The sequence below is a fragment of the Nelumbo nucifera genome, chromosome 2 (assembly GCF_055504915.1).
Source record: "Nelumbo nucifera cultivar China Antique chromosome 2, China Antique-T2T, whole genome shotgun sequence".
Lineage (NCBI taxonomy): Eukaryota > Viridiplantae > Streptophyta > Magnoliopsida > Proteales > Nelumbonaceae > Nelumbo > Nelumbo nucifera.
The window spans coordinates 66,054,421-66,074,645 of record NC_142650.1 but is presented as its reverse complement, the minus strand read 5'-3'; the positions used below and the strand labels follow the sequence as shown (position 1 = coordinate 66,074,645).

The following is a 20,225-nucleotide window of genomic DNA, read 5'->3' as shown; positions in this document are numbered from 1 at the left end:
AAATCTCTCCGCTTGCCTGAATCCTCAGATATATCAGTATGGGAAACCGATGACATCAAGGTGTAAAAATACCTACATTACAAATAGTAGAAACTAGAAACCCTTATAGTCAAACAAAGCACCCCACCCACTCCATCTCAACAAACCCAACTTAATTATTAATTAGAGGATTTGTTTTTTTCGCTTCAGTATTAATTAGAGGATTTAGGAGTTGATGAACCAGTCTATACTCAACAAAACCATTGACTTCAAATTAATGCAAAGACTTTTCATGTGGAGTGAGGAGCAAGGAGGCTACACAACCATAACTTCTACTATAAAAATCAAAACCCCCCATCATATTATCATTTATTTATTCACATACAGTAGTTTATATGGTATCACAAAATCAATCACCAAAAATGTAACCAGTATCAACCTATGTGCTACCAAGGAAAGAACATGGCAGCCGATATATGTGACCAACGAAAACCAAAGTAAAAAAAGAAATCAACAAATGATCAGAAATGAAATAGATGGATGGTACACACTACACAGGCGGGAAAAAACAAAGATCCCTGAACTCTGACGATCAGTAATCTATATCGCATCTCGTGGTCTCAAACCCAGCGGCCGAGCTGCGACGAGAAACCAAAGGAACCTTCAGGTCGCACTTGATCTTCGGCTTGAACTTATTAGTCTTGATCGATCTAAGCTTGAACCTGACCCGAAGATAGAGCTTGACATCAATACTGAAAGATCCCGCAGCCTTGTCACTATTGAATTGAGCAAGTTCGGAGCTTCCGAGAACCAGTGGCGATGGGCCTCGGAAGAGAGGATTGAGGAAGGAAGTGGTCTTGTGGCGTTGGTAGAAAGGTTCCAGAGTGTCCGTGCCGAACTGCACACCATCGTAGTAGGCCCTAGCTTCGATGCTGTCGTAGTAGATAGCGATATGCTTGTTTGGGTTCCTGATGGTCATGTTGAGTGCAAGGTTGTAGCTAAGAGTGTTGCCGGCGAGACTGAAGTTGGTGAGGGAAGCGTTAACGACATGGAATTTGACCTTGTTGGGGCGAAAGACGAGCCAGAAGACGAGGGCGAGGATGGCGATGATGACCAGGATGGTGACTATGAGCTTGAACAAGAGGTTGAGTAGGCAGCAGCCGCAACCGCAGCCACTGCGGCGGCCCGGCCTGTGGTACGACCGTGGGGGAGGGATGGGAGGGCCGTAGTAGGCGCCGTTCAAGTGGGGTTGTTTAGCATCAGCCATGGAGAGCGGGGAGTGATGAGGTGACTCAGACAGAGAAACAAATGCTTCTGGTTCTTCTGGGTGTTTGATTTATAACAGAAGAAGAAGAAGAAGAGTAGAGGTGAATTAACTAAACTATAAAAGTAATTTAAGAAATTTGCCTTTTTTATAATTGAGCGGAGACGCAGTCGGGCTAGCGGCCGCGTGGTGATTAGGATGTAGAAAAACACGCTTGCTTGAACTTGAAAGAAGCCAAGAAGGGATGATGGCGTGGGCAACTTTTAAAGTGGTTCTGTTTATGTGATTTCTCTGAAGGGGTGGCACCGTAGCAGGTTTAAATAAGACAAAAAAAAAAAAAAATAGAGTGGGCTAGGCACGTGCCAATTCACGTGGGAGATAAAACGATGGGTAGCTAGGTTTTCACTTTTCATCATCAATCTGCCTACTCTCCTCAGTAGTCAGGCCTAAATGAAATGAAACACTGAAATTTGAGTCAGCTCAACCTAAACCCGACCCAATCCACAGACATCGCTACTCCTACGCATATCTATACTGACTTACTGACGTCACAGTCAATAAATCAAAGGGTTGATTGGCTCTCTATAACATTTTATGGGTCCTCAAATCCAAGAACACCTTACAATTACAAACAATGGCACCATGGCACCGGTGTTTGGTTTGAAGAAAAAGATAAGAAAAGGAAGAGACATAACATAGAAAAATCTTTATAAAGTTTATAAAGATTTCCCTATATTTCTCCTTTCTTTCTTTACTTTTTCCTTCAAACCAAACACAGCCTAAGTCTTAACTAGAGAGAAGCAACAGGGTAATGTGTTTTATGTCCAGAGTACTATGTCTTGCATCTATGAAAATCCCTACTTAACGAATAAAAGGTAACTTTAACCATAATCCCATAATCCCTTAAAACAAGGACGGGTGACTCTTAGGTCAACCGATTCAGACGTTGCATGTTGGGCTGGGCCGACACTTGTTGGTGGGCTGAAAACACGTATGGTTATGTCACGCATTGCCGCATGGTGACAAATTATCACAGTTTTGGTTAGATGGAAAGCAAGTGAATGTTTTAAAGAAAGAAATATTTATTACAGAGAAAACAATTGCTTTCGTTATAAAGAAGAAATTCATATCGAATTTGTCAACTTCGTTCTTTCCTGGTTTTTAACTTTTTTCAGAATTTTTTTTAATTTTAAAATTGAATAAAATAAAATCATTTTTAAGACTTTTAATTCTCTTCATTAATTTACCATTAATTCTTCCGATCTATAGCCCGTATTTTGGCTCGAGTAACAATATGGTCCCCGAAATTTAAAATACAATAGTTCAGTATCTCAACCTTAAAAATGCGAAATGACATGTAAAAAAATACAAATATCTTTCAAATATTATCTAATTTTCTTTATCAATCATCCTCTATCCTCTAAAATCAGAATCAGCCTCAAAATTTTCATCCTTTTAATGTTTTCGTCTGAGAGATAATCAATCAAATAACTTGTACGTTTGGATTCTTTCTGGTACTGGTTATCAATCTTTATAGCTCCGTAGCTCTACCCAAAGCTCACAGTTACTGGAATACTCCTTTACCTTTCTCTATTCCTTTCCTTCTGCAGTGTCGAGAGAGAGAGAGGAACAAGAGCCTTCCAGTTTCTTTTCATTTCGTTTTTTCATTCTTACTTCTTGGAGAGGAGAGAGAATGCATATGCAAGGAAAACCAGATCATCTCCTCCTTCTCCCACTATCAATAGAACTCTGGAACCAAACAGAGGTTTCTACGGAAACCCAATCGAAAAATAAGGCGCGTCTCATTACAAGGAGCAAAAACCTAAAAAAGGTAAATGGGTTTCTAAAAAACAAATCCAATCAAGTAATAAGGTCCCAAAAAGAACAAATCAAACTAAAGGGGGAAAAAAGTTAGCACGAGTCACCACCAAATAAACAAGACAAATCCAGCAACAAAAGGAATTGCTAGGAAGGGAGAGAAACAGATGACCTCTCTTCCGGAATGATGAGACGGTGCAGCAGATGACAAAGAAGGCTTGGAAGAGGCGTCATCGTCAACAGCATCGGCAACTAGTATGAGAAGATCTCGATCTCTGTCTCTACTCGCCATTGCAATAGATGATTTATCATCGCCCATCACCAGCAAACAGCTCCAATGGCTCCTCTCTGGGGGGAAATCCAAAGAAACTTGAGGCTCGCTGATTTTTCCTCCCTTTCTTTCCTCTTGTATTTTGTTTTCTCCCCTTCATACTTCATCTTTAGTAGTTTTATTGTACTCGACACAATTCTCATTAGAATATTAAAAAAAAGAAAACATGAATGATCTTGAGCAATTCCAACCATCCAATGAGTGGGTCTATGAGAAAAGATCGCGGTTGTGGTGTTTGTGACAAAGAGCTTGGGCTCTATTTTATCTTTTTGGAGAAGAAGATGATGAATAGTGTGCTTTATTTTCAAGGGTAATTTTGACATTTTTAAAAATTTTAAATTGCACATGAGGTCATGCAATATACATAACTAAAAGTCCATTAATAGTAGGTACTAGATTGTTGCATTTTAAAGTTCAAGTCACTCGAGCCAAAGTATAAGATACTGATTGGGAATTTTCCCTTTATTATATCTCCTCATTAATTAGGCCATTAACTCTCTCCTTCAACTGTACGGGTTAAACGAGTCAAACCATGACACACCATTCATCTATATATGTAGGATATAAGGTCTATTTGTTTTTTATTTTTTTTTATAAATATAAGAGACAAAATTTGAAAATTGAGGCCAACAATTGAGGTTTTTTTGTATAGTGGGGCTACAAAAATCATGCAAAGTTATCCAAAAAAATAGATCATCCCCAATCAAACAATTGAGCATATAGTTAAATCTTCCAAAAGTTTTCAAAAGATTATATTTGGTAACCTGTAACTTAGTGGCTGGATCAAAAGGGTCAATAGTTCAACCACACAAGTCAAATAGGAAAGATTTTAGGAAATCCATAATTATAAATAAGATTAAGTGATGGTTTGAATGGTTCAACTGTCTAAGTCAATGGCAGGTTGAGAATATTGAATAAAACATCATAAAAATTATAATTCATTTATATTCCAATTGAAAATAATAAAAATTAATTAATCATAGTAAAAATAATTTAGTAAGCTACTTAAATAAAATAAAATAATTATTAAATATTGTTATTGATAAAAATATTTTGATTAGTATAATAAAAATAATTTAATTAACAAAATGAATAAGATAAATTAAAAACTAATATCAATTTAAAATTAATATAGAACTAATACAAAACTATCTAACAATTATTAGTTTTATAATTAATTTTACTAATTCAAAACCAACTTAAGTTCCAATTAAAAACTTAATATAGTTAATGAAATTTAATAAGTATTAATAGAAACAAAAATTAATAAAAAAATATTAATTTTAAATGTAGTTTAATTAATTTAAAATCAATTTAAAAATACGGAAAATTATAAAAACCTCATTAGATTTTTTAACATCCCTATGAAACTCCCCCACGTTTTGAGCTTAACAAAAACCTCCCCTGTTGTTTTGGAAAAAGTTGCAAATGCCTTCCTTTCATTAGCATTCTGAACAAAAAAAATGTTGATGTAATGCAATAATTTTTAAAATACCAAATTTACCCTTAGTCAACTTCATTCACATGTAAATTTACTACAATACATTGAAAGTAATTCTTTCTTTTTACTTCACTTCAGCCTTTTATCTTATTTCATCCAACAAGAGTAGGGAGAATTACTCTTTAAAAGTTGTCTAGCAAAATAAATTAATGGAGGGTACAGTAATGCCTTAACAATGATAAGGGCATTTTTCTAACTCAGATGTCTTTGTTACTGGAATGCCAAGGGAAATGAGGTATTTGCACTTTTTTTCAAAACTATAGAAAAAGCCTTTGTTAGGGTTGAAACATAAAGGTGGGTTATAAATATAAGAGGAGGTTTTTTTATAATTTTACCTAAAAATAATATGAAAATAACAACCCAATAAAAATTAATAAAAAGTCAACATTATGATAAAAAAATAATACACATTTATCTAAAGTATAGGAGATTGGCCACTCTTACTAAACTGCAACTTAGATTGTAATCGGAGAAACTAGACATTACCCAAAAAATAATACTTGAATTGGACTTAGATGGGTACTGCTTAAATGGAAATGTCATAGAGCTCTGTCCTCAATTTTTCCTATAAATAAAACACGTACATCGCATGGGTCATGACTAGTATTTAGACTTTGATCGGCTTGAGAAACACTAGCCAGGATACATACGATATACGGGCTTTGTTAAGTGAAATTGAAATAAAAAGACCCTTATTATGTTTCTAATTGAGTCAAATCAATATTAGTCCAATCCAAGCATTACTTATGGGTTATATCTAGTCAATTTAATCAGAATCCAAATTAAACCCCTAGTGAGAATGGCCAGTTTCTTAAGTGTATTTGTTTTTCACAAATTATTTTTAAAATTACATTCTAACTTTTTATTAATAAATTCTTTTGTAAAAGTAGTAAAATAGTGAGAAAGGATTGAGAGGGGATGTTGACATGGAAAATTATGTTCTATATATAGAATAGATTGGAGTCATTTTTCACATGCTAACGTAAGATTAAAACCAAAATTTTATATTAATATAAAAGGCCGTAGTAATATATTGATTGAAACGTCATGCCCAAAATTTTTCTATTAGCAGTTAACTCGTGAAGATTCAACGAAAATGACATTTTTCGGTTTAGAAAATTTAGATCTGGATTAACTTTGTTGCTTTAGGTTTGGACTAAAGGCACACAACATAGTTGAAATTGATATAGCGTAACCAACAGAAAGAAGTTTGCCCATTTCTATGATGTTTCCGGAGTTCCTTATTACGCGCATAAATGTGAAAATAGGAGGCTGAGAGAAAATTTGCCCATCACATGGCTAATGGGAAGGTTATGCTGTATCGGCTGATTGACTGAGTACCCATACCAATTGATACATACTCGTTTCAGATTATCTAAAGAAATTAAAAGGCAAAGAATGAGGTGTAAGCTCATGGGATGAGTGGATTAATCTTGGTATCTGCTTTGATAAGTCTGACTGTCTCATATGATGTGAGTTTCTTCGTTGCCTTGGGCCATGAAATTAAATCATCTTTTGCCCAAAAACGAAAAGGAGGAAGCACATGGGCAAGTGGGCTGGGTCAGGTCTGTAAAACCTTTCATTCTCAACCCAACATATGCTGTTAATTCTTCACTATTCATCCATCCGAGTACAGCTCAGGATTAAGTAGAAGCAATGATAACAATAATGGGTTAGGGTAAACTCGGGGTCAGTTCAAACTAATCAGAAAATAGAAAATATGTAGACCCCAAGATTCAAAGTATCAATACGTATTATCCTGTATCGGCCGATAAGTATCTTATTGGGAGCTTCCCGATATGCCCCTACAAAGGATGTATTGGGGTTTTGACTGGCTTAGGAATGGACAGACCTTAAACCGGCCTCTCTGAATTGGATCTAAAAAAAAAAGAAAAAAACTATCAATATTGCCCAAAACGCCTCTCCCAGTGCATCAGGTGTATCGATATTCCCAGTGCATCGCCTCTCCCTGACCAATGCCCTATTATAGGTTATTATCTGTAACCAATAGACCCAAAACTAGCCCAATTAAGTGCTTATGAAGTTTGCCCCAATAAAACTAGGACTTTGGTTGGCTTGGATCCATTGCTTTTTCTACTTGAAACGTTTTGAGTTGAAGGCTGATCAATACAAATTCGCATACAAACTGTTATTTGAGATTGTTCATAATTAAACAGCATACCTTAAAAATACGTGTGAAATGTTGTTTATGGAAATAAAATTGATATTTCTTGCTCCATGTGGGTGAAGCCTAATCATTCTAACTGAAGTATCTCTCATATATATGATGTGACAACACGTCTCTCACCAATGTAGGCTTTTTTTTTTCAAACAGCCAACTGTGGGCCCCATCTGTACTAAACACTAGTGTGTTCAACCGTGATAGATAGCTCAACCTAGTGTGTACAATTTTGTTTTCAGCTCATCCAAACTCTCTTGAGTGGATTAAGTAGAGACAACATCATACACACCGGGTTGGGTTACCTATCACGAGTGAACATGCTAGTGCTCACTGTGGGCTCCATCGGTATTGATCACTGGCGTGTTCAACCGTGATAGGTAGCTCAACCCGGTGTGTACAATTTTGTCTCCAGCTCATCCAAACTCTCTTTGAGTGAATTAGCAAACAACATTATACACACCAAGCTAGGCTACCTATCACGAGTGAACATGCTAGTGCTCACTATAGGCCCCATCTATATTGATCACTAGCATGTTCAACTGTGATAGGTAGCTCAACCCGATGTGTACAATTTTGTCCAGCTCATTCTGACTTTCTTGAGTGGATTAGCTGGAAACAGCATTATACACACCGAGCTGGGCTACCTATCATGAGTGAACATGCTGGTGCTCACTAACATTGGCATGTTCAATCGTGATAGGTAACTCAGCCTAGTGTGTACGATTTTGTCTCCATCTCATCCAAATTCAAGACAAATGGAGTGATAGAGACCCCAATGACAGTCAACACCGATTTACTTTTCCAGGATATAGAGTAAGAAGCACTATCTCGGAGGTACTCTCAATGAATCATGAGAAAGGAAACTCCAAGCTTGCATGACACGCTTTACCAGAAACAGAGAGCAGCTTCGATAGACCAAAGTTTCCAGAGGTCTGCCAGTCCTCCAAATCCAGAAATTCCTCCGATGATGAGTCAGAAGCCTCGACAGATAATTTGAAGGGAGCAAACCAAGGTGAAGAATAGGGTAATATACAGGTTCGAATCCGGGTTTAATGATAGTGCCCATGGGAACTAACACAGACCTGAACCCGAGGATTTATAACACTCCATTAAGAGCTTTTGAGGTCGGAAAATCTATGACTGTGAAGAGAGGAAGGGAACCATTTGTTGAGTTACAAGAGGCCTCTGCAACCCAGACAAAAGCAAAAAAGGTTGGGGATCGGAGATGAAGACAACCTTGATGGAATAGAAAAGGTCGTTCTCAAGTTCTTCAACAATGACTTAGGTCAGTCCCCAACAAAGGCAATCCAGTTGAGCTCGCTAGCGTCAGATCAAGTATGCCTAAACCCTAACCTTTTTGTTGATAGAATGTTTGGTCCCTCGCCAAATACTATTAGTTTCTTGTCTTTTGTAAGTAATACTGATATGCCAGGTCATGCGGATTTAAAAGATCCTGCTAATGACTATTACCATGTTAATGTAAAATTGATGGGCAAGAAGTTTGGAATTATTCATGTTGTTAAAAACTTGAGAAGTCGTTATTGGAAATCAAAAAGGAGAGGGTGGAATATGAAAAAAAAGGAAAAAATTAAGAATAATTTGGTGAATGAACTTGAAGTATAGCGTTGCTAAACTTTCAGTTAATAAGCTTCAGGGGTTGTGGTCGAAACATTGGCTGGTAAGAGTCGAATTAGAAATCAAAGAAAAGGGGTTGTCCAATTTTAAAAGATGGAACAAACTTCAAACTTGGGGAGTGAGTACAAAGGATTTCAAGAGGGTGGGGATATCTAGTAGAATGACATTGTGCCAAAGTTTGGGATTAAAAAAAGGCTTGGTCATCTACAATGGTAATAGGGGAAGCAATTTGCGGGTTGTTACCTGAAAAGTCTAATTGCAGAACTTATCAACCATATCTAAGAGGGCTTACGGGAGTTGTCCCTATACAACTCCCAGTGTGGTCATGAGAGCCTTCTATTGGAATTGTCAAGGGTTAGGCTCCCCCTTGACAGTTCGTGCAGCGAAAGAGGCCCTAAGGAGAATAAAAGTATAGGTGATTTTCTTTAGCGAGACCAAGTGTAATGTCATAAATTGTAGGAAGAAAGTCCGATGCCTTTGGGATTGAAACTGCTAGGGTGTTGATTCGAGGGGTTTATCAGGAGGTTTAGCACTTTTGGGGAAAAAGATTTAAACCTCCAAGTGATTGCCACTGATAAAAGTATAATTCACACCAAAATTGTTGATGGTAACAATGAGAATTTGTGGTGGTGTATGCTTGTGTATGGGGAACCTGAGAAAAGTAAAAGGTTGTCCTTTGTGGGGAAGTTAAATCAATTAGCCACCATTTCAATGGGGGCTTGGTGCTATGTTGGGGATTTTAACATGATTTTTATTTTGGATGATAAAGTGGGAGACAAGGAGGTAAAAAAGAATAGGGGGTTCCTAAGAGGGTGGGGGTTAGAAGAAATTCCTAGCTCTGGACCTAAGTATACGTAGACAAATGAAGGGATCAAGGTAATCACATAAAAGTCAAACTATACAGAGGACTTGGCAATCAGGAATGGAAATCTCTATTCCCGAATGCAAATGTCATAGTTGTCTCAACCCACGGATCATATCATCTTCCTATCTGTCTAGATACTAACCCTATAAGTTTCAAAATTAGGAAAACCTTTAGGTTTGAAGAAATGTGGCTCTCCCATGATAAGTGTGAGGACTTAATTAAAAACACCCGGAATGAAAAAATTCATCCCATCCCTAGTTCTATTACAAAAAAGTGTGAAAATTTAAAAAAAAAATCTTTAAAAACAATGGAACTAGGAAGACTTGGTACGGGAGTGGATAGAAAAACTTAAGCAAGAGTTGGATTTCTGAACAGAGGAAGGAGGAGTCATATTACAATCAGGGAAGAATAAATGAAATTGAAGCTGATCTTGATAGTTGGCTAAAAAGGGAAGAAATTTTATGGACCCAAAAGTCTAGGGTCAATTGGCTAAATTATGGGGACAGGAACACAAAGTTCTTCCACAACTCCACTATTAGAAGAAGGGCAAAAAACAAAACTCTAAAATTAAAAGATGTGAATGATGAGTGGAAGGAGGGTCAAGAGCAAATAAATAATATTTTAGTAAATCATTTCAGTAACATTTTCTCCACCTCCAACCCCTCTGAAATTCCTCTAGCTCTTGAAAGAATTGAGCCTAATCAGTGATGAAATGAATGAAGATCTTCAGAAGCAGGTCACTGAAGAAGAAATAAAAAATGCTCTGTTCCAAATGGCTCCCAAAAAATCTCCGAGATCGGATGGCTTTCCTAACCTCTTTTTTCAAAAATTCTAGGAGGTTACTAGAGAGGATGTGGTGAGAGAAGTAAGCATCTTCTTCAATGAGGGGAGGATGGACAAGTCTTTAAATTCCACTTTTATTGCTTTAATCCCTAAAGTAAAGAATCCTAAAGATACATCTCAATTTAGGCCAATTAGCTTGTGTAATACTGTGTATAAAACCAAAGTGCTTTCCTCCCGGACAGAGCCATCTCAGATAATATCTTAATAGCACATGAAAATTTGCACTACATGTCTAACACCAAAGCCAGGAGTGGCTATATGGCAATCAATTAAGTTAGACATGAGTAAGGCCTATGATAGGGTGGAATGGGTGTTTCTGAAATCCACTATGGAAAAAATGGGTTTGGTAGTAAGAGGGTCTCTTGGCTTATGACCTGTGTGTCAACTGTGTCATATTAAGTCCTAGTAAATGGCTCTCCCTCAAGAAGAATTTTTCCTCAAAGAGGTTTAAGGGAAGGTGATCCCCTATCAACAATCTTAAGCAAAAGAATGGATAGAAAGGAACTATCAGGAATCAAAATTTGCAGAAGTGCTCCAACTATCTCTCACCTCTTTTTTGCAGATGACAACTATCTTTTCACAAAAGTTGATCTCAAAGAGGCAAATTCTATTTTGGAGGCCATTTCACTCTATGAAAGAGCTTCTAGTCAAAAGGTTAACTACCAAAAGTCAAAGGTTATTTTAGCAAGAATTTACACCCCAAATTTAAAATGATGCTAACAAAATGTTTGCATATTAAGAAAGTGGAAATTCCTTCCATTTACCTAGGAACCCACCCCTTCATTGAGAGGAAGAAGTCTCAATCTTTTGAATATTTAGCTGAGAGGGTTGCTAGCAGAGCTAAAAGTTGGAGGGGTTCCTTACTTTCCCAAGCTAGGAAGGAGGTCTTATTAAATCTGTTCTCCCTACTATTTCGGCCTATTGTATGTCCTGTTTTTTTATTCCTAAGGAAATTTGTAATTCTAAGGAAAAAAGTCAAAAAGATTTTTGGTGGGGATAGTGAAGGCAGGAAAAAAAATAAGATGGGTTAGGTGGGACCAAATAAGTAAAAACATGTCTAATGGGAGGCTGGGCTTTAGAGATTCTCATGCTTTCAACCTGGCCCAGCTTGGAGACTATGCCATGAAACATCCAGTCTTTGGACTAGACTCCTAAAAGCAAGATATTTCCAAGACTCCCTATTCTTCAAAGCATCTTTGAAGAGTAGACCTTCTTTGGGTTGGAGAAGCATCCTGGCAGGGAGAAATGTCATAGAAAATGGCATATGCTGGAAAATTGGTGAGGAATCAAATGTGAGCATATGGGATGACCCCTGGATACCTGGTCTAGAAGGAAATAAACTAATAGGACCTAGAACAGATAATACTCTGGAGTTAAAAGTGTCTAATCTAATTAATCAAATAAATAGATCCTGGGATGAAAGTGAAATAAACTCTTTGTTTACTAGGCCTGTTGCTCAAAAAAATCATGGAGATAGAGATCCCTATTAATTCTTGGCCTGATAAGCTAGTTTGGATAGGAACCAAAAACGGCAAGTTCTTTGTAATAAAGTCAACTTATTTTATTGCCAAAAATCTTCAAGAAAATAATATCCCAACTTGAAATGATCAAAGTGATGACAAGAGCTTGTGGAGTGTGATTTGAAGTCTTCCAATCAAACCCAAAATCAAGCACTTTTTGTGGAAGTGTTGTGTAGGTGGATTAGCAGTTAAGGAAAGTATTATGAGAAGAGGCTTGTGTGAGTTGAACATCTGTGATAGATGTGGAAGAGAGGTTGAATCCACTCAGCATGCCCTTCTACTTTGTTAGAAAGCAAGATGCATCTGGCTAAGTTTAGGGCTTGGGGTTAACCCTGAGTCTACTTAATACTTTAATTCTTTCAAGGATTGGTTTAAATTCATTATATTTGTGTTAGAGGATAGTCAAGTGGATTGGTTGGATAACTTAATGAGATGTTTGTGGAAAATATGGAAAGACAAGAATTCATTCTATTTTGAAAAAGAAAATGTGAATCCCTTTATTGTTCTATCCAACGTTCGCGGGTCAATAGTGGAGAGATCTCTTCAATGGTAGCAGAAATTGGAAGGTTCTTACAATTCTAAAAAGATGGATGCAGATTTTTTGTGGGTGCCTCCTGAAGAAGGTTGCTTGAAGATGAATTGTGATGCAATTTTTGTGAACCCAGATAAAGCTTCTTTCGGCTTCATTTTGAGAGATCATTGGGGAGTGTGTTGGGGTGTTGGCTATGATCCTCAGAATGCTTCATCACCTATTGTTGTCGAGGCAAAGGCATTATGGGAGGCTGTCTATTTTGCAAACCAAAATTATCTATCCAATGTTATTTTTGAATCAGACAATGTCAGTTTAGTAAAAGTTCTTAACACCAATAGTTTTGATCCTCCTTCTAATATTGTGTTATGCTGCCAAGACATCAAAATCCTTGCTGACAAGGGAATTTCAGGTTTTGTTGGTGCTCTAGGAACACGAATTTGGCAGCTCATGCGGCAGCCAAGTCTGGTTTTGTTTCTTGCTGTAAGTCCTGTAATGCTATCTCTATCAAGCTCTCTACTCCCATTTGTTGGGACTTTTTATCTTGTTTGTAATTTGGTTTCGTGGTTTAATGAATATGTTTATTACCCAAAAAAAAAAAAAAAAAAACAATCCATGTGAAAGGTTTGTGGTCAACAATTTGAAACTAAATACATATCTTCACGTGATTTAGTTTTTGCTTATGGTTTGTTGTCAACGAACCATACAACGAAAAGGAGAAACACGGAAATGAGATTAGAAAACCAAGATACGTATTCAATTGATAGCTAACATATTAAAAAAATATATAAAATGAGAAGGGGGAAACATCTTGCTTTTTTCTTCTCAGGCATCAGCAAGGGTTGATGCTCTTCTCCCACGATGACATTCTCAAGTGGGTAGCAATAACATATTCAAATAACTATTCTTCCCTGGCGATGGCACTCTCTACCCTCATCAGCGAAGTGTTTTCTGTTGAACTCTCTTCTACTTCTTTGCAGCGATCAGAATGAGCAACAATGATGCCCAAACCAATGATTATCCAACTTTTAATTGGGTTTGTTTTGGTCATTTTCAATTTTTTTATTCTAATAATTTAAAAATATATATGGGCATTTTAGTAATTTTACTATATATCGTAACATGAGTTAACAGCAGTGGACCCGAGTGTCTATTTCTAAGAGTTTATGGTACTTAAGTGTTGCAACTAAAAGTTCAGGATAGTTATCTGTCACTATTCCCAAAGTAGAAAGTACCTATTTCTAATTTACCCAATAATAAAAGGAACATGCAAATTGAAAAATAGGCAAGCAAAAATAACATAGTTCCAATAATACACCATGTATATGGAGCCGACCAGGTCTATGGGCTCTAAATGTTGAATTAAGACTTCATTTTCTGTCCATCTTCTGAATGGGCAAGCCGATCCATGACATAGAAACCTAGAGCCAGCAAGGCCCAAACCCGGGTCAAGCTTACATTTGATGGTCCGCCCCTACTAATGTACTACTTAGGCCCCATTCGTTTTTTAAGAAGTTATTTATTCGGGCAAGTGTTTCCTGAGAAATAAGATATTTATTGACCATTTTAGTCATAAAAATCCATTATTAAAAGGGGCAATTTTGTCCCATCCAAGTGTTGGCAACTCCCCCCCCACCTTACCCTCCTAAATGGGAAAGTTACTTTTCCACCTAGGCAAGGCAAGAAAAATAAATTTTCCATTGACCACACATGAATATGAAAAAAGAATATATGTATCTCAGTCAATGGGAACCAAAATCTCATTAACTAATTTTCCCCTCTCAAAATCCAAAAAACAAATAGACCCTTATAACTAAGTATCTTTATTGAGCCCAAAAAAACAAAAATAAATAAATAAAACATCTTTAAGGGTCTAAGTGAAAATTCTAAAAATTCTCATAGGGATGATGGACCAGACCTAAGCGAAGTGCAATACCAATATAAGCTGCCCAGGCCTGGTGGCCCTAGTCAACCTGCACATTCGCCTGATTATATTGTGGCCTCGCAAGTCAGACCAAGAAGAAAAAACATATAGATAAAGGGATTGGGATCTGCTCTTCAGACAGAGCGCCTCACTTTGACCTCACATGCACATCTCACCATGCATTGGGAACATCTCCCATAAATAATAACGTATAAGTACGGGAGATGTTTCCAATGCATGGTAGGATGTGCATGTGAGGTCGGTGTGAGGCGCCATATGTGAGGAGCAGATCCAATATCTAGATAAAAGGAGACCGGATCTGCTCCTCACACCTGGTGTCGCACACACACATCCTATCATGCATTAGGAACATCTTCTGTACTTATTAGTTATTATTCACTGGAGATATTCCCAATGCACGGTGGATGTGCCTATGAGACGCCCATTTGTGAGGAGCAGATCCCGCTTCAGATAAAAAAAAAAGGAAAAACTCCATTTATGTGGGTAGCTGACTAATTGTGATCTGAAATGAAGTATGGCTCTTTGAGGTCCAAAATCAGGTAGCTGCATTCTAATACGCAAGGCAAGCCGAAAAAAGTCGCAAGAACATAGAAACAGTGAGCAAACCATATAACATTGTATATTTGTATATTTTCTGTTTAAAATATCCAAAATAAATGCATTCTATTTTTCTTATTGCTTGGCCTTTTTTATATATTTCATTTACACATGGGAGCATAAAACAAGGAAGAAAGTTGGTTCTATAAGACTCAACCTAAATCTTTAGCCTTTTGTTGGTTTTCCAATTTCAATTTTAAGGGGTGTTCTACAATGCGAATATCTTTGTAAACAGAAACTTGTTTTTGGACTGTGTTTTTTTTAGGAAGTAAAAACAAGTTGGTTTTGTTTCAAAAAGCAATTCATGTTTTTGAAATCATCAAAATGATTCATGAAAAATAATAGGATATATTGTATAATTTAAAACAAAAACATGCTTTTTCAAACTAGAAATTCAAAAATATATCCAAGAAAATGTTTTTCATGTTTTTGTTTTAAGAATGAATTTGTCTCCAAAACCATATGGTTTTAATTTGTTGGAACCTACAAGAAGAAAAACACTAAGGCCCCATTTGGTTCGCAGGAATAGGGGTCTGGATAGGGGCGGAGCCAAGGGGTGGCGGAGGGGAGCCATGCCCCCCCCCCCCCCCCCCCCCCCCCCCCCCCCCTTATGCCTCCAAAATTCTCTTTAAATTTATTTAAGTTTCACTTATATTTTAGCCCCTTTGTTCATGTTTCTTAGATTCCCCCCCTCCATCTATGTTTTCTAGGTTTTGGCCCCCTTCAATAAAATATCCTAGCTCCGCCCCTGGGTCTGGAATCGGAACCGGAATGAGCTATTCCGATTCCAACTGTTTGGTTCATAGGAATAGGGGTGGAACCGGAATCCCATTCTCATCCCTGTTGGAATGGAATTCCCCCCATTTGAGGGAATGGCCATTCCCTACCCCTCCATTGGGAATGAAATCTCATTCCTGATTTTAATTTTCATTTCCATTCCTGTCTGAACCAAACAGACTATGGAAATAGACCATTCTAATTCCAATTCCTACTTCAAACCAAACGGGCCCTGAATTGAATTGAATTAAATTAAGGGGAGCATTCTAAAACATAAATGTTTTGTTTCCATTTGCTTTTAAGGCTCAGTTTGTAAAATCTTGTACTCTGCATTATTTTTATTCCTAAACCTTATATTTGCATTGTACTTATTCGTATTGTGCTCTTTACAAATTGACCATAAAGCTGTCTCGTGAACAAAAAATTGAAACATGGCCTCTGAACTATGTTTTTGTTTTGGAGTACAGATATTATAATGATACCAAATCACAATTACCCAAAAAAAATAATGATATCAAATCTCCATATGAAAATATGTTCTTTAAACAAAAAATTCCAATACTTACTTGAATTTATACTTGAAAAATAAGAATTGGCATATGCACTCCATAGAGCACACCCCATGGGTGTCCCACAGCACATATCAATAGTGTATTGAGAACATCTTCCCATGATAATTAGGGGTGTCAATGGACCAGGATCCAATCCAAACTAAAACTAATCAAATCGGATTTGAACAGTCCAATATATTTATTGGATTGAACCAAATCCAAAATAAATTGGACTATACTCGTATCGATTTGAATTGGACCTAAGCCAAATATCCGATAATAGAAACAAAAGCTCCTATCGAGAATAAGGAATCAAACCCTAGAAGTCTAAAACGATAAAACCCTTGTTCGAACTTTCAAGGTTTGAAACCTGAAACCCTTGTTTGAAGGCTTGAAATCTCAAGAGTTCAAATCTGAAACCCTTGTTGAAGGCTCTCACTCTCTGGCTGCCCTTCTCTCTAGCAAACAATCTCTTCTCTCTCTCTCCAGTGGTACTTCTCTATCCAACAATATATTACAGATAATTTTCTTCCATTTTTGGAGTTCTTCCCGTTGAAAAGGTGAGCCCAATCTTTTATTAGAACAAGCAAAAGGTTTTTCCGTATTTGATGGTTTTATTTTTCCAGCATTTGATGGATCTAATTTTGTTCTTTTATGTGTTTTATCTCCTAAAAGGATTTACAATATTTCATTCCAGATTCTATGACCATTCTTTCTAATGTTTGTTATGCTCTAAAGATTAATGGATTTTTTCCTCTTTTGGGAGCTGCTTACAAACACCAATTTCATTATTTAAATCATGCAAGAGCTTCTGCAATATCCCATATAATGTATTTTCTGTTAAGGTTTCCAAATTATAAGTTACCTAGTTGAGTTAATGTTCATTTGATTCATAGTCAGAATCGGAACTGGAATCAGCTGGAATGGAATTTCATTCCCAATGGAAGGGGAGAGGGATGAGGGAATACCATTCCACTAGGAATGGGAATGGGATTCCAATTCCACCTAACTGAACAGTTGGAATGAAAATGGCCCATTCCGCTTCCAATTCCATACCCCTATTCTAGTGAATTGGACATAATTTGAACAGTCTGGACAGTCCAACAAGAAAGTGAATTGGACCAGTCCAACCCAGTCCAAGTTGAATGGATTGGACAGTGTAATAAGATAGTGAATAGGACCAGTTTAATCCAGTTCAAGTTGAATAAATTGGACAGTCTAATAAGACATTGAATTGGACTAGTCCAATCTGGTCGAGGTTGAACAGGTTGGACATTGCAGTAAGACAATGAATTGGGCCAGTCCAATCTAATCTTAAGTTGGACAATCCAATAACACAGTGGATTGGACTAGTCCAATCCAGTCCAGGTTGGACAACCCAATAAGATAGTGAATTAGACTGGCCCAAACCAATCCAATTCTAATAGCTTGATAGTAGAAAGTTCTAACATAGCTAGCTAGATAGTGGGATAGTGGGAAAGTCCAATAAGTATTGTTCTATGTAGTGGTTTCTAATATGGTTTAGGTCATTTTATTGGGCTTAACCTAATTAGAGCCCAAACAAAATATATGCATGCAAAAAAGGTAAGTCCCATGGTTTTTAACACCGAACTGGTCAGGGGTCCGGTTACTGATTTGAACGGTCCACCGTTCGACCTGAACAGCTGGCCCGTTCTGACAAAAAATAAAAAAATTAAAAGAAAAACTGAAAAACGATCAAAACGGTTCAAACGGTTAACTGGCCGGTTCAACAGTTTGCTGACCAAAAGCAACGGTTTTGGGGAAAAAAACAATTTTGGAAAAAAATGGAACCGGTCAGGTGACTGGTTCCTGGTTTTTCCGGTCCGGTTTTGAAAACCATGGTAAATCCTATGCAATATGTTATATAGGGTAAAAAAAATAAAAACCTCTCTTATGGTTGCTGATGGAGGTAGACTTGGCCCGACACCTTGGTTGCGCGACACGTGGAAGAAGACGAGATGACCTAGCAGGAACGCCAGCTCGACACGATGGCGTAGCACGGCCGTCCCAAAGAGAGGCCCGAGCTCCCGAGCTCCCCAAGAAGAGGCCCGAGCTTCCCAAAAGGAATCCATGCTTCCTGGAGGCGAAACCCGAACTCTCCCTAAAGGATCCCGAGGCTAGCAGCGAAGCCCGCGAAGGGCAAGGCCGAAACTAGCCCACCTCAGGCCAGTTCGGACCATATGCCAGCACTACGGGACAGTAGGACCTACTCATCCGAACTCAAGTCTTCACCTCGCGCACCACTCCGGCAACTCGGCTCCAGGTCGCGTGACTGTGAAACCATATTTGATAGATCTGTACTCTGGGGCAGCACACCTGACTGATCTGGGTCTGATAGACGGCAATCACGCTGTAATGGCCACCTGCCACTGCCATCTCAGTTGTGGCAGAGACGGCCCTAGCAAAAAGGACAGTGGCGGTTATGCCTGCCCCCCACAGAGGCGGTTATAACTGACTTGGCAGAAATTTGGGAGTAAGTGTACCAGGTGGTTATAAAAAGCCTTCCTCCCCTAGAGAAAGAGGTATGCGATATTTGTGCTCTCTGGTCTTGAAATCCATTATTTTCCCTTGCCTTCTCAAGAGTACTAACTTGATCTTCGGAGTGTTCCTATCGGGTTCCTCCTCGGAAATCTCCAATTTTTCCTTGTCTCAGGCATCTTCAGCTCTGTCAAAGGCAAGGTAACCGGTAGCTAGGACCGACTGGATCGTGCATCATCATTTGGCGCCGTCTGTGGGAATGCTTCAAAAGGCCTCCCCTAACCTTCAACTCTCTCTCTCAAAGAAACCTCGGTATCAATGGCTTCCTCCAGCAGTAACAGGCACAACGCCGACTTGAATGTTGTAGGGGAACACCCTCAGCCCACCACTGTATGCATCAGACAGTTCACCTTCCCCCTCTCGGCGGGCGGAATCCCTAGCCTCAATGCATCGAGCACGGTGGCACCTGTGAATGTTCCCCTTCCCCTCCCTATTGAGACAACCTTCACCGAACTGACCGTTGTCCCTCTGGCGACCAGCCAAAATCAGCTTGATGACTTGATGCAATGCATGTGGGCCATGCAAGCCCAAATGCAGCAGTTCCAGCAACATCAGCTCCATCAATAGCAAGTACTACACCACATTTCTCAGTATCACTACCAACAGCAATTCCCCCAACTGCATCTGAACCAACCGCAGCTCCCACCTCGACACACTGTTGTCAAGCCGATCAAGCCCTCTCCTCAGGGCGGGCGCCTTCGCCGAAGGGAAGCTTCCCAGCCTCAGAACCCCTCCAAAAGCCAGGCCTCGTCCTCGGGCAGGAGGGAAAGACTAACTACCCCTGCCTCGCAGCTCGCTTGCAGATCAGGAGCCTCCCAACCAATCAAGTCAACACCTCGGCACTCTAAGTTTGGGCTCCTGCTCATAGAAAACCAATTCGGCGTCCTGGCCGCGGACTACCACCAACAGTCTGAGCCCATCGAGCTCGGCAACACCGAGGCCGGCAGTGCCAATACCGGGCCTTCCAAGCAGCAGCAGAGGCGCCGACGAAGTCGCCGAACTACCACCCGCGTCCTGCCTGAGCTCCGAGGTAGAGAAGAAGTAAGTTCGGATGAGGTAAAGGTTGCTCCTATTCTTTCAGTTTCTTCCCCCCTGTCATCAGAACTCCTCGCCCTTCCCATGCCCAAGGACTTCAAACTCCCCCCACTAGACAAATATGATGGGTCCTTTGACCCCAGTGATCATGTTGATGCTTTCCAGTCCCAGATGCACCTGGCGAGGGCCAGCGAGTCCTACATGTGCATGGCCTTCACCACCACCTTCAGGGGAGTGGGCCGCACCTGGTATAGGAACCTAGCCCCCGGGTCGATAAGGAGTTCGACCCAGTTT

At 38.9% G+C, this 20,225-nt stretch overlaps 1 protein-coding gene and 1 long non-coding RNA gene across 2 annotated transcripts; one reads left to right on the top strand and one right to left on the bottom strand.

The window, feature by feature from the left end:
* Positions 1-317: 317 nt before the first annotated feature.
* LOC104601372 (NDR1/HIN1-like protein 3) lies at positions 318-1,534 on the bottom strand. The gene has a single exon (XM_010264670.3). It carries the CDS (start codon positions 1,244-1,246, stop codon positions 572-574), a length of 675 nt encoding a protein of 224 aa, XP_010262972.1. The 5' UTR covers positions 1,247-1,534; the 3' UTR covers positions 318-571.
* Positions 1,535-7,766: 6,232 nt separating this feature from the next.
* On the top strand, positions 7,767-13,007 carry LOC104601370 (uncharacterized). Its single transcript, XR_016082042.1, has 2 exons — positions 7,767-8,410; positions 12,535-13,007. It is a non-coding gene; the product is annotated as an uncharacterized LOC104601370 (long non-coding RNA).
* Positions 13,008-20,225: the final 7,218 nt, after the last annotated feature.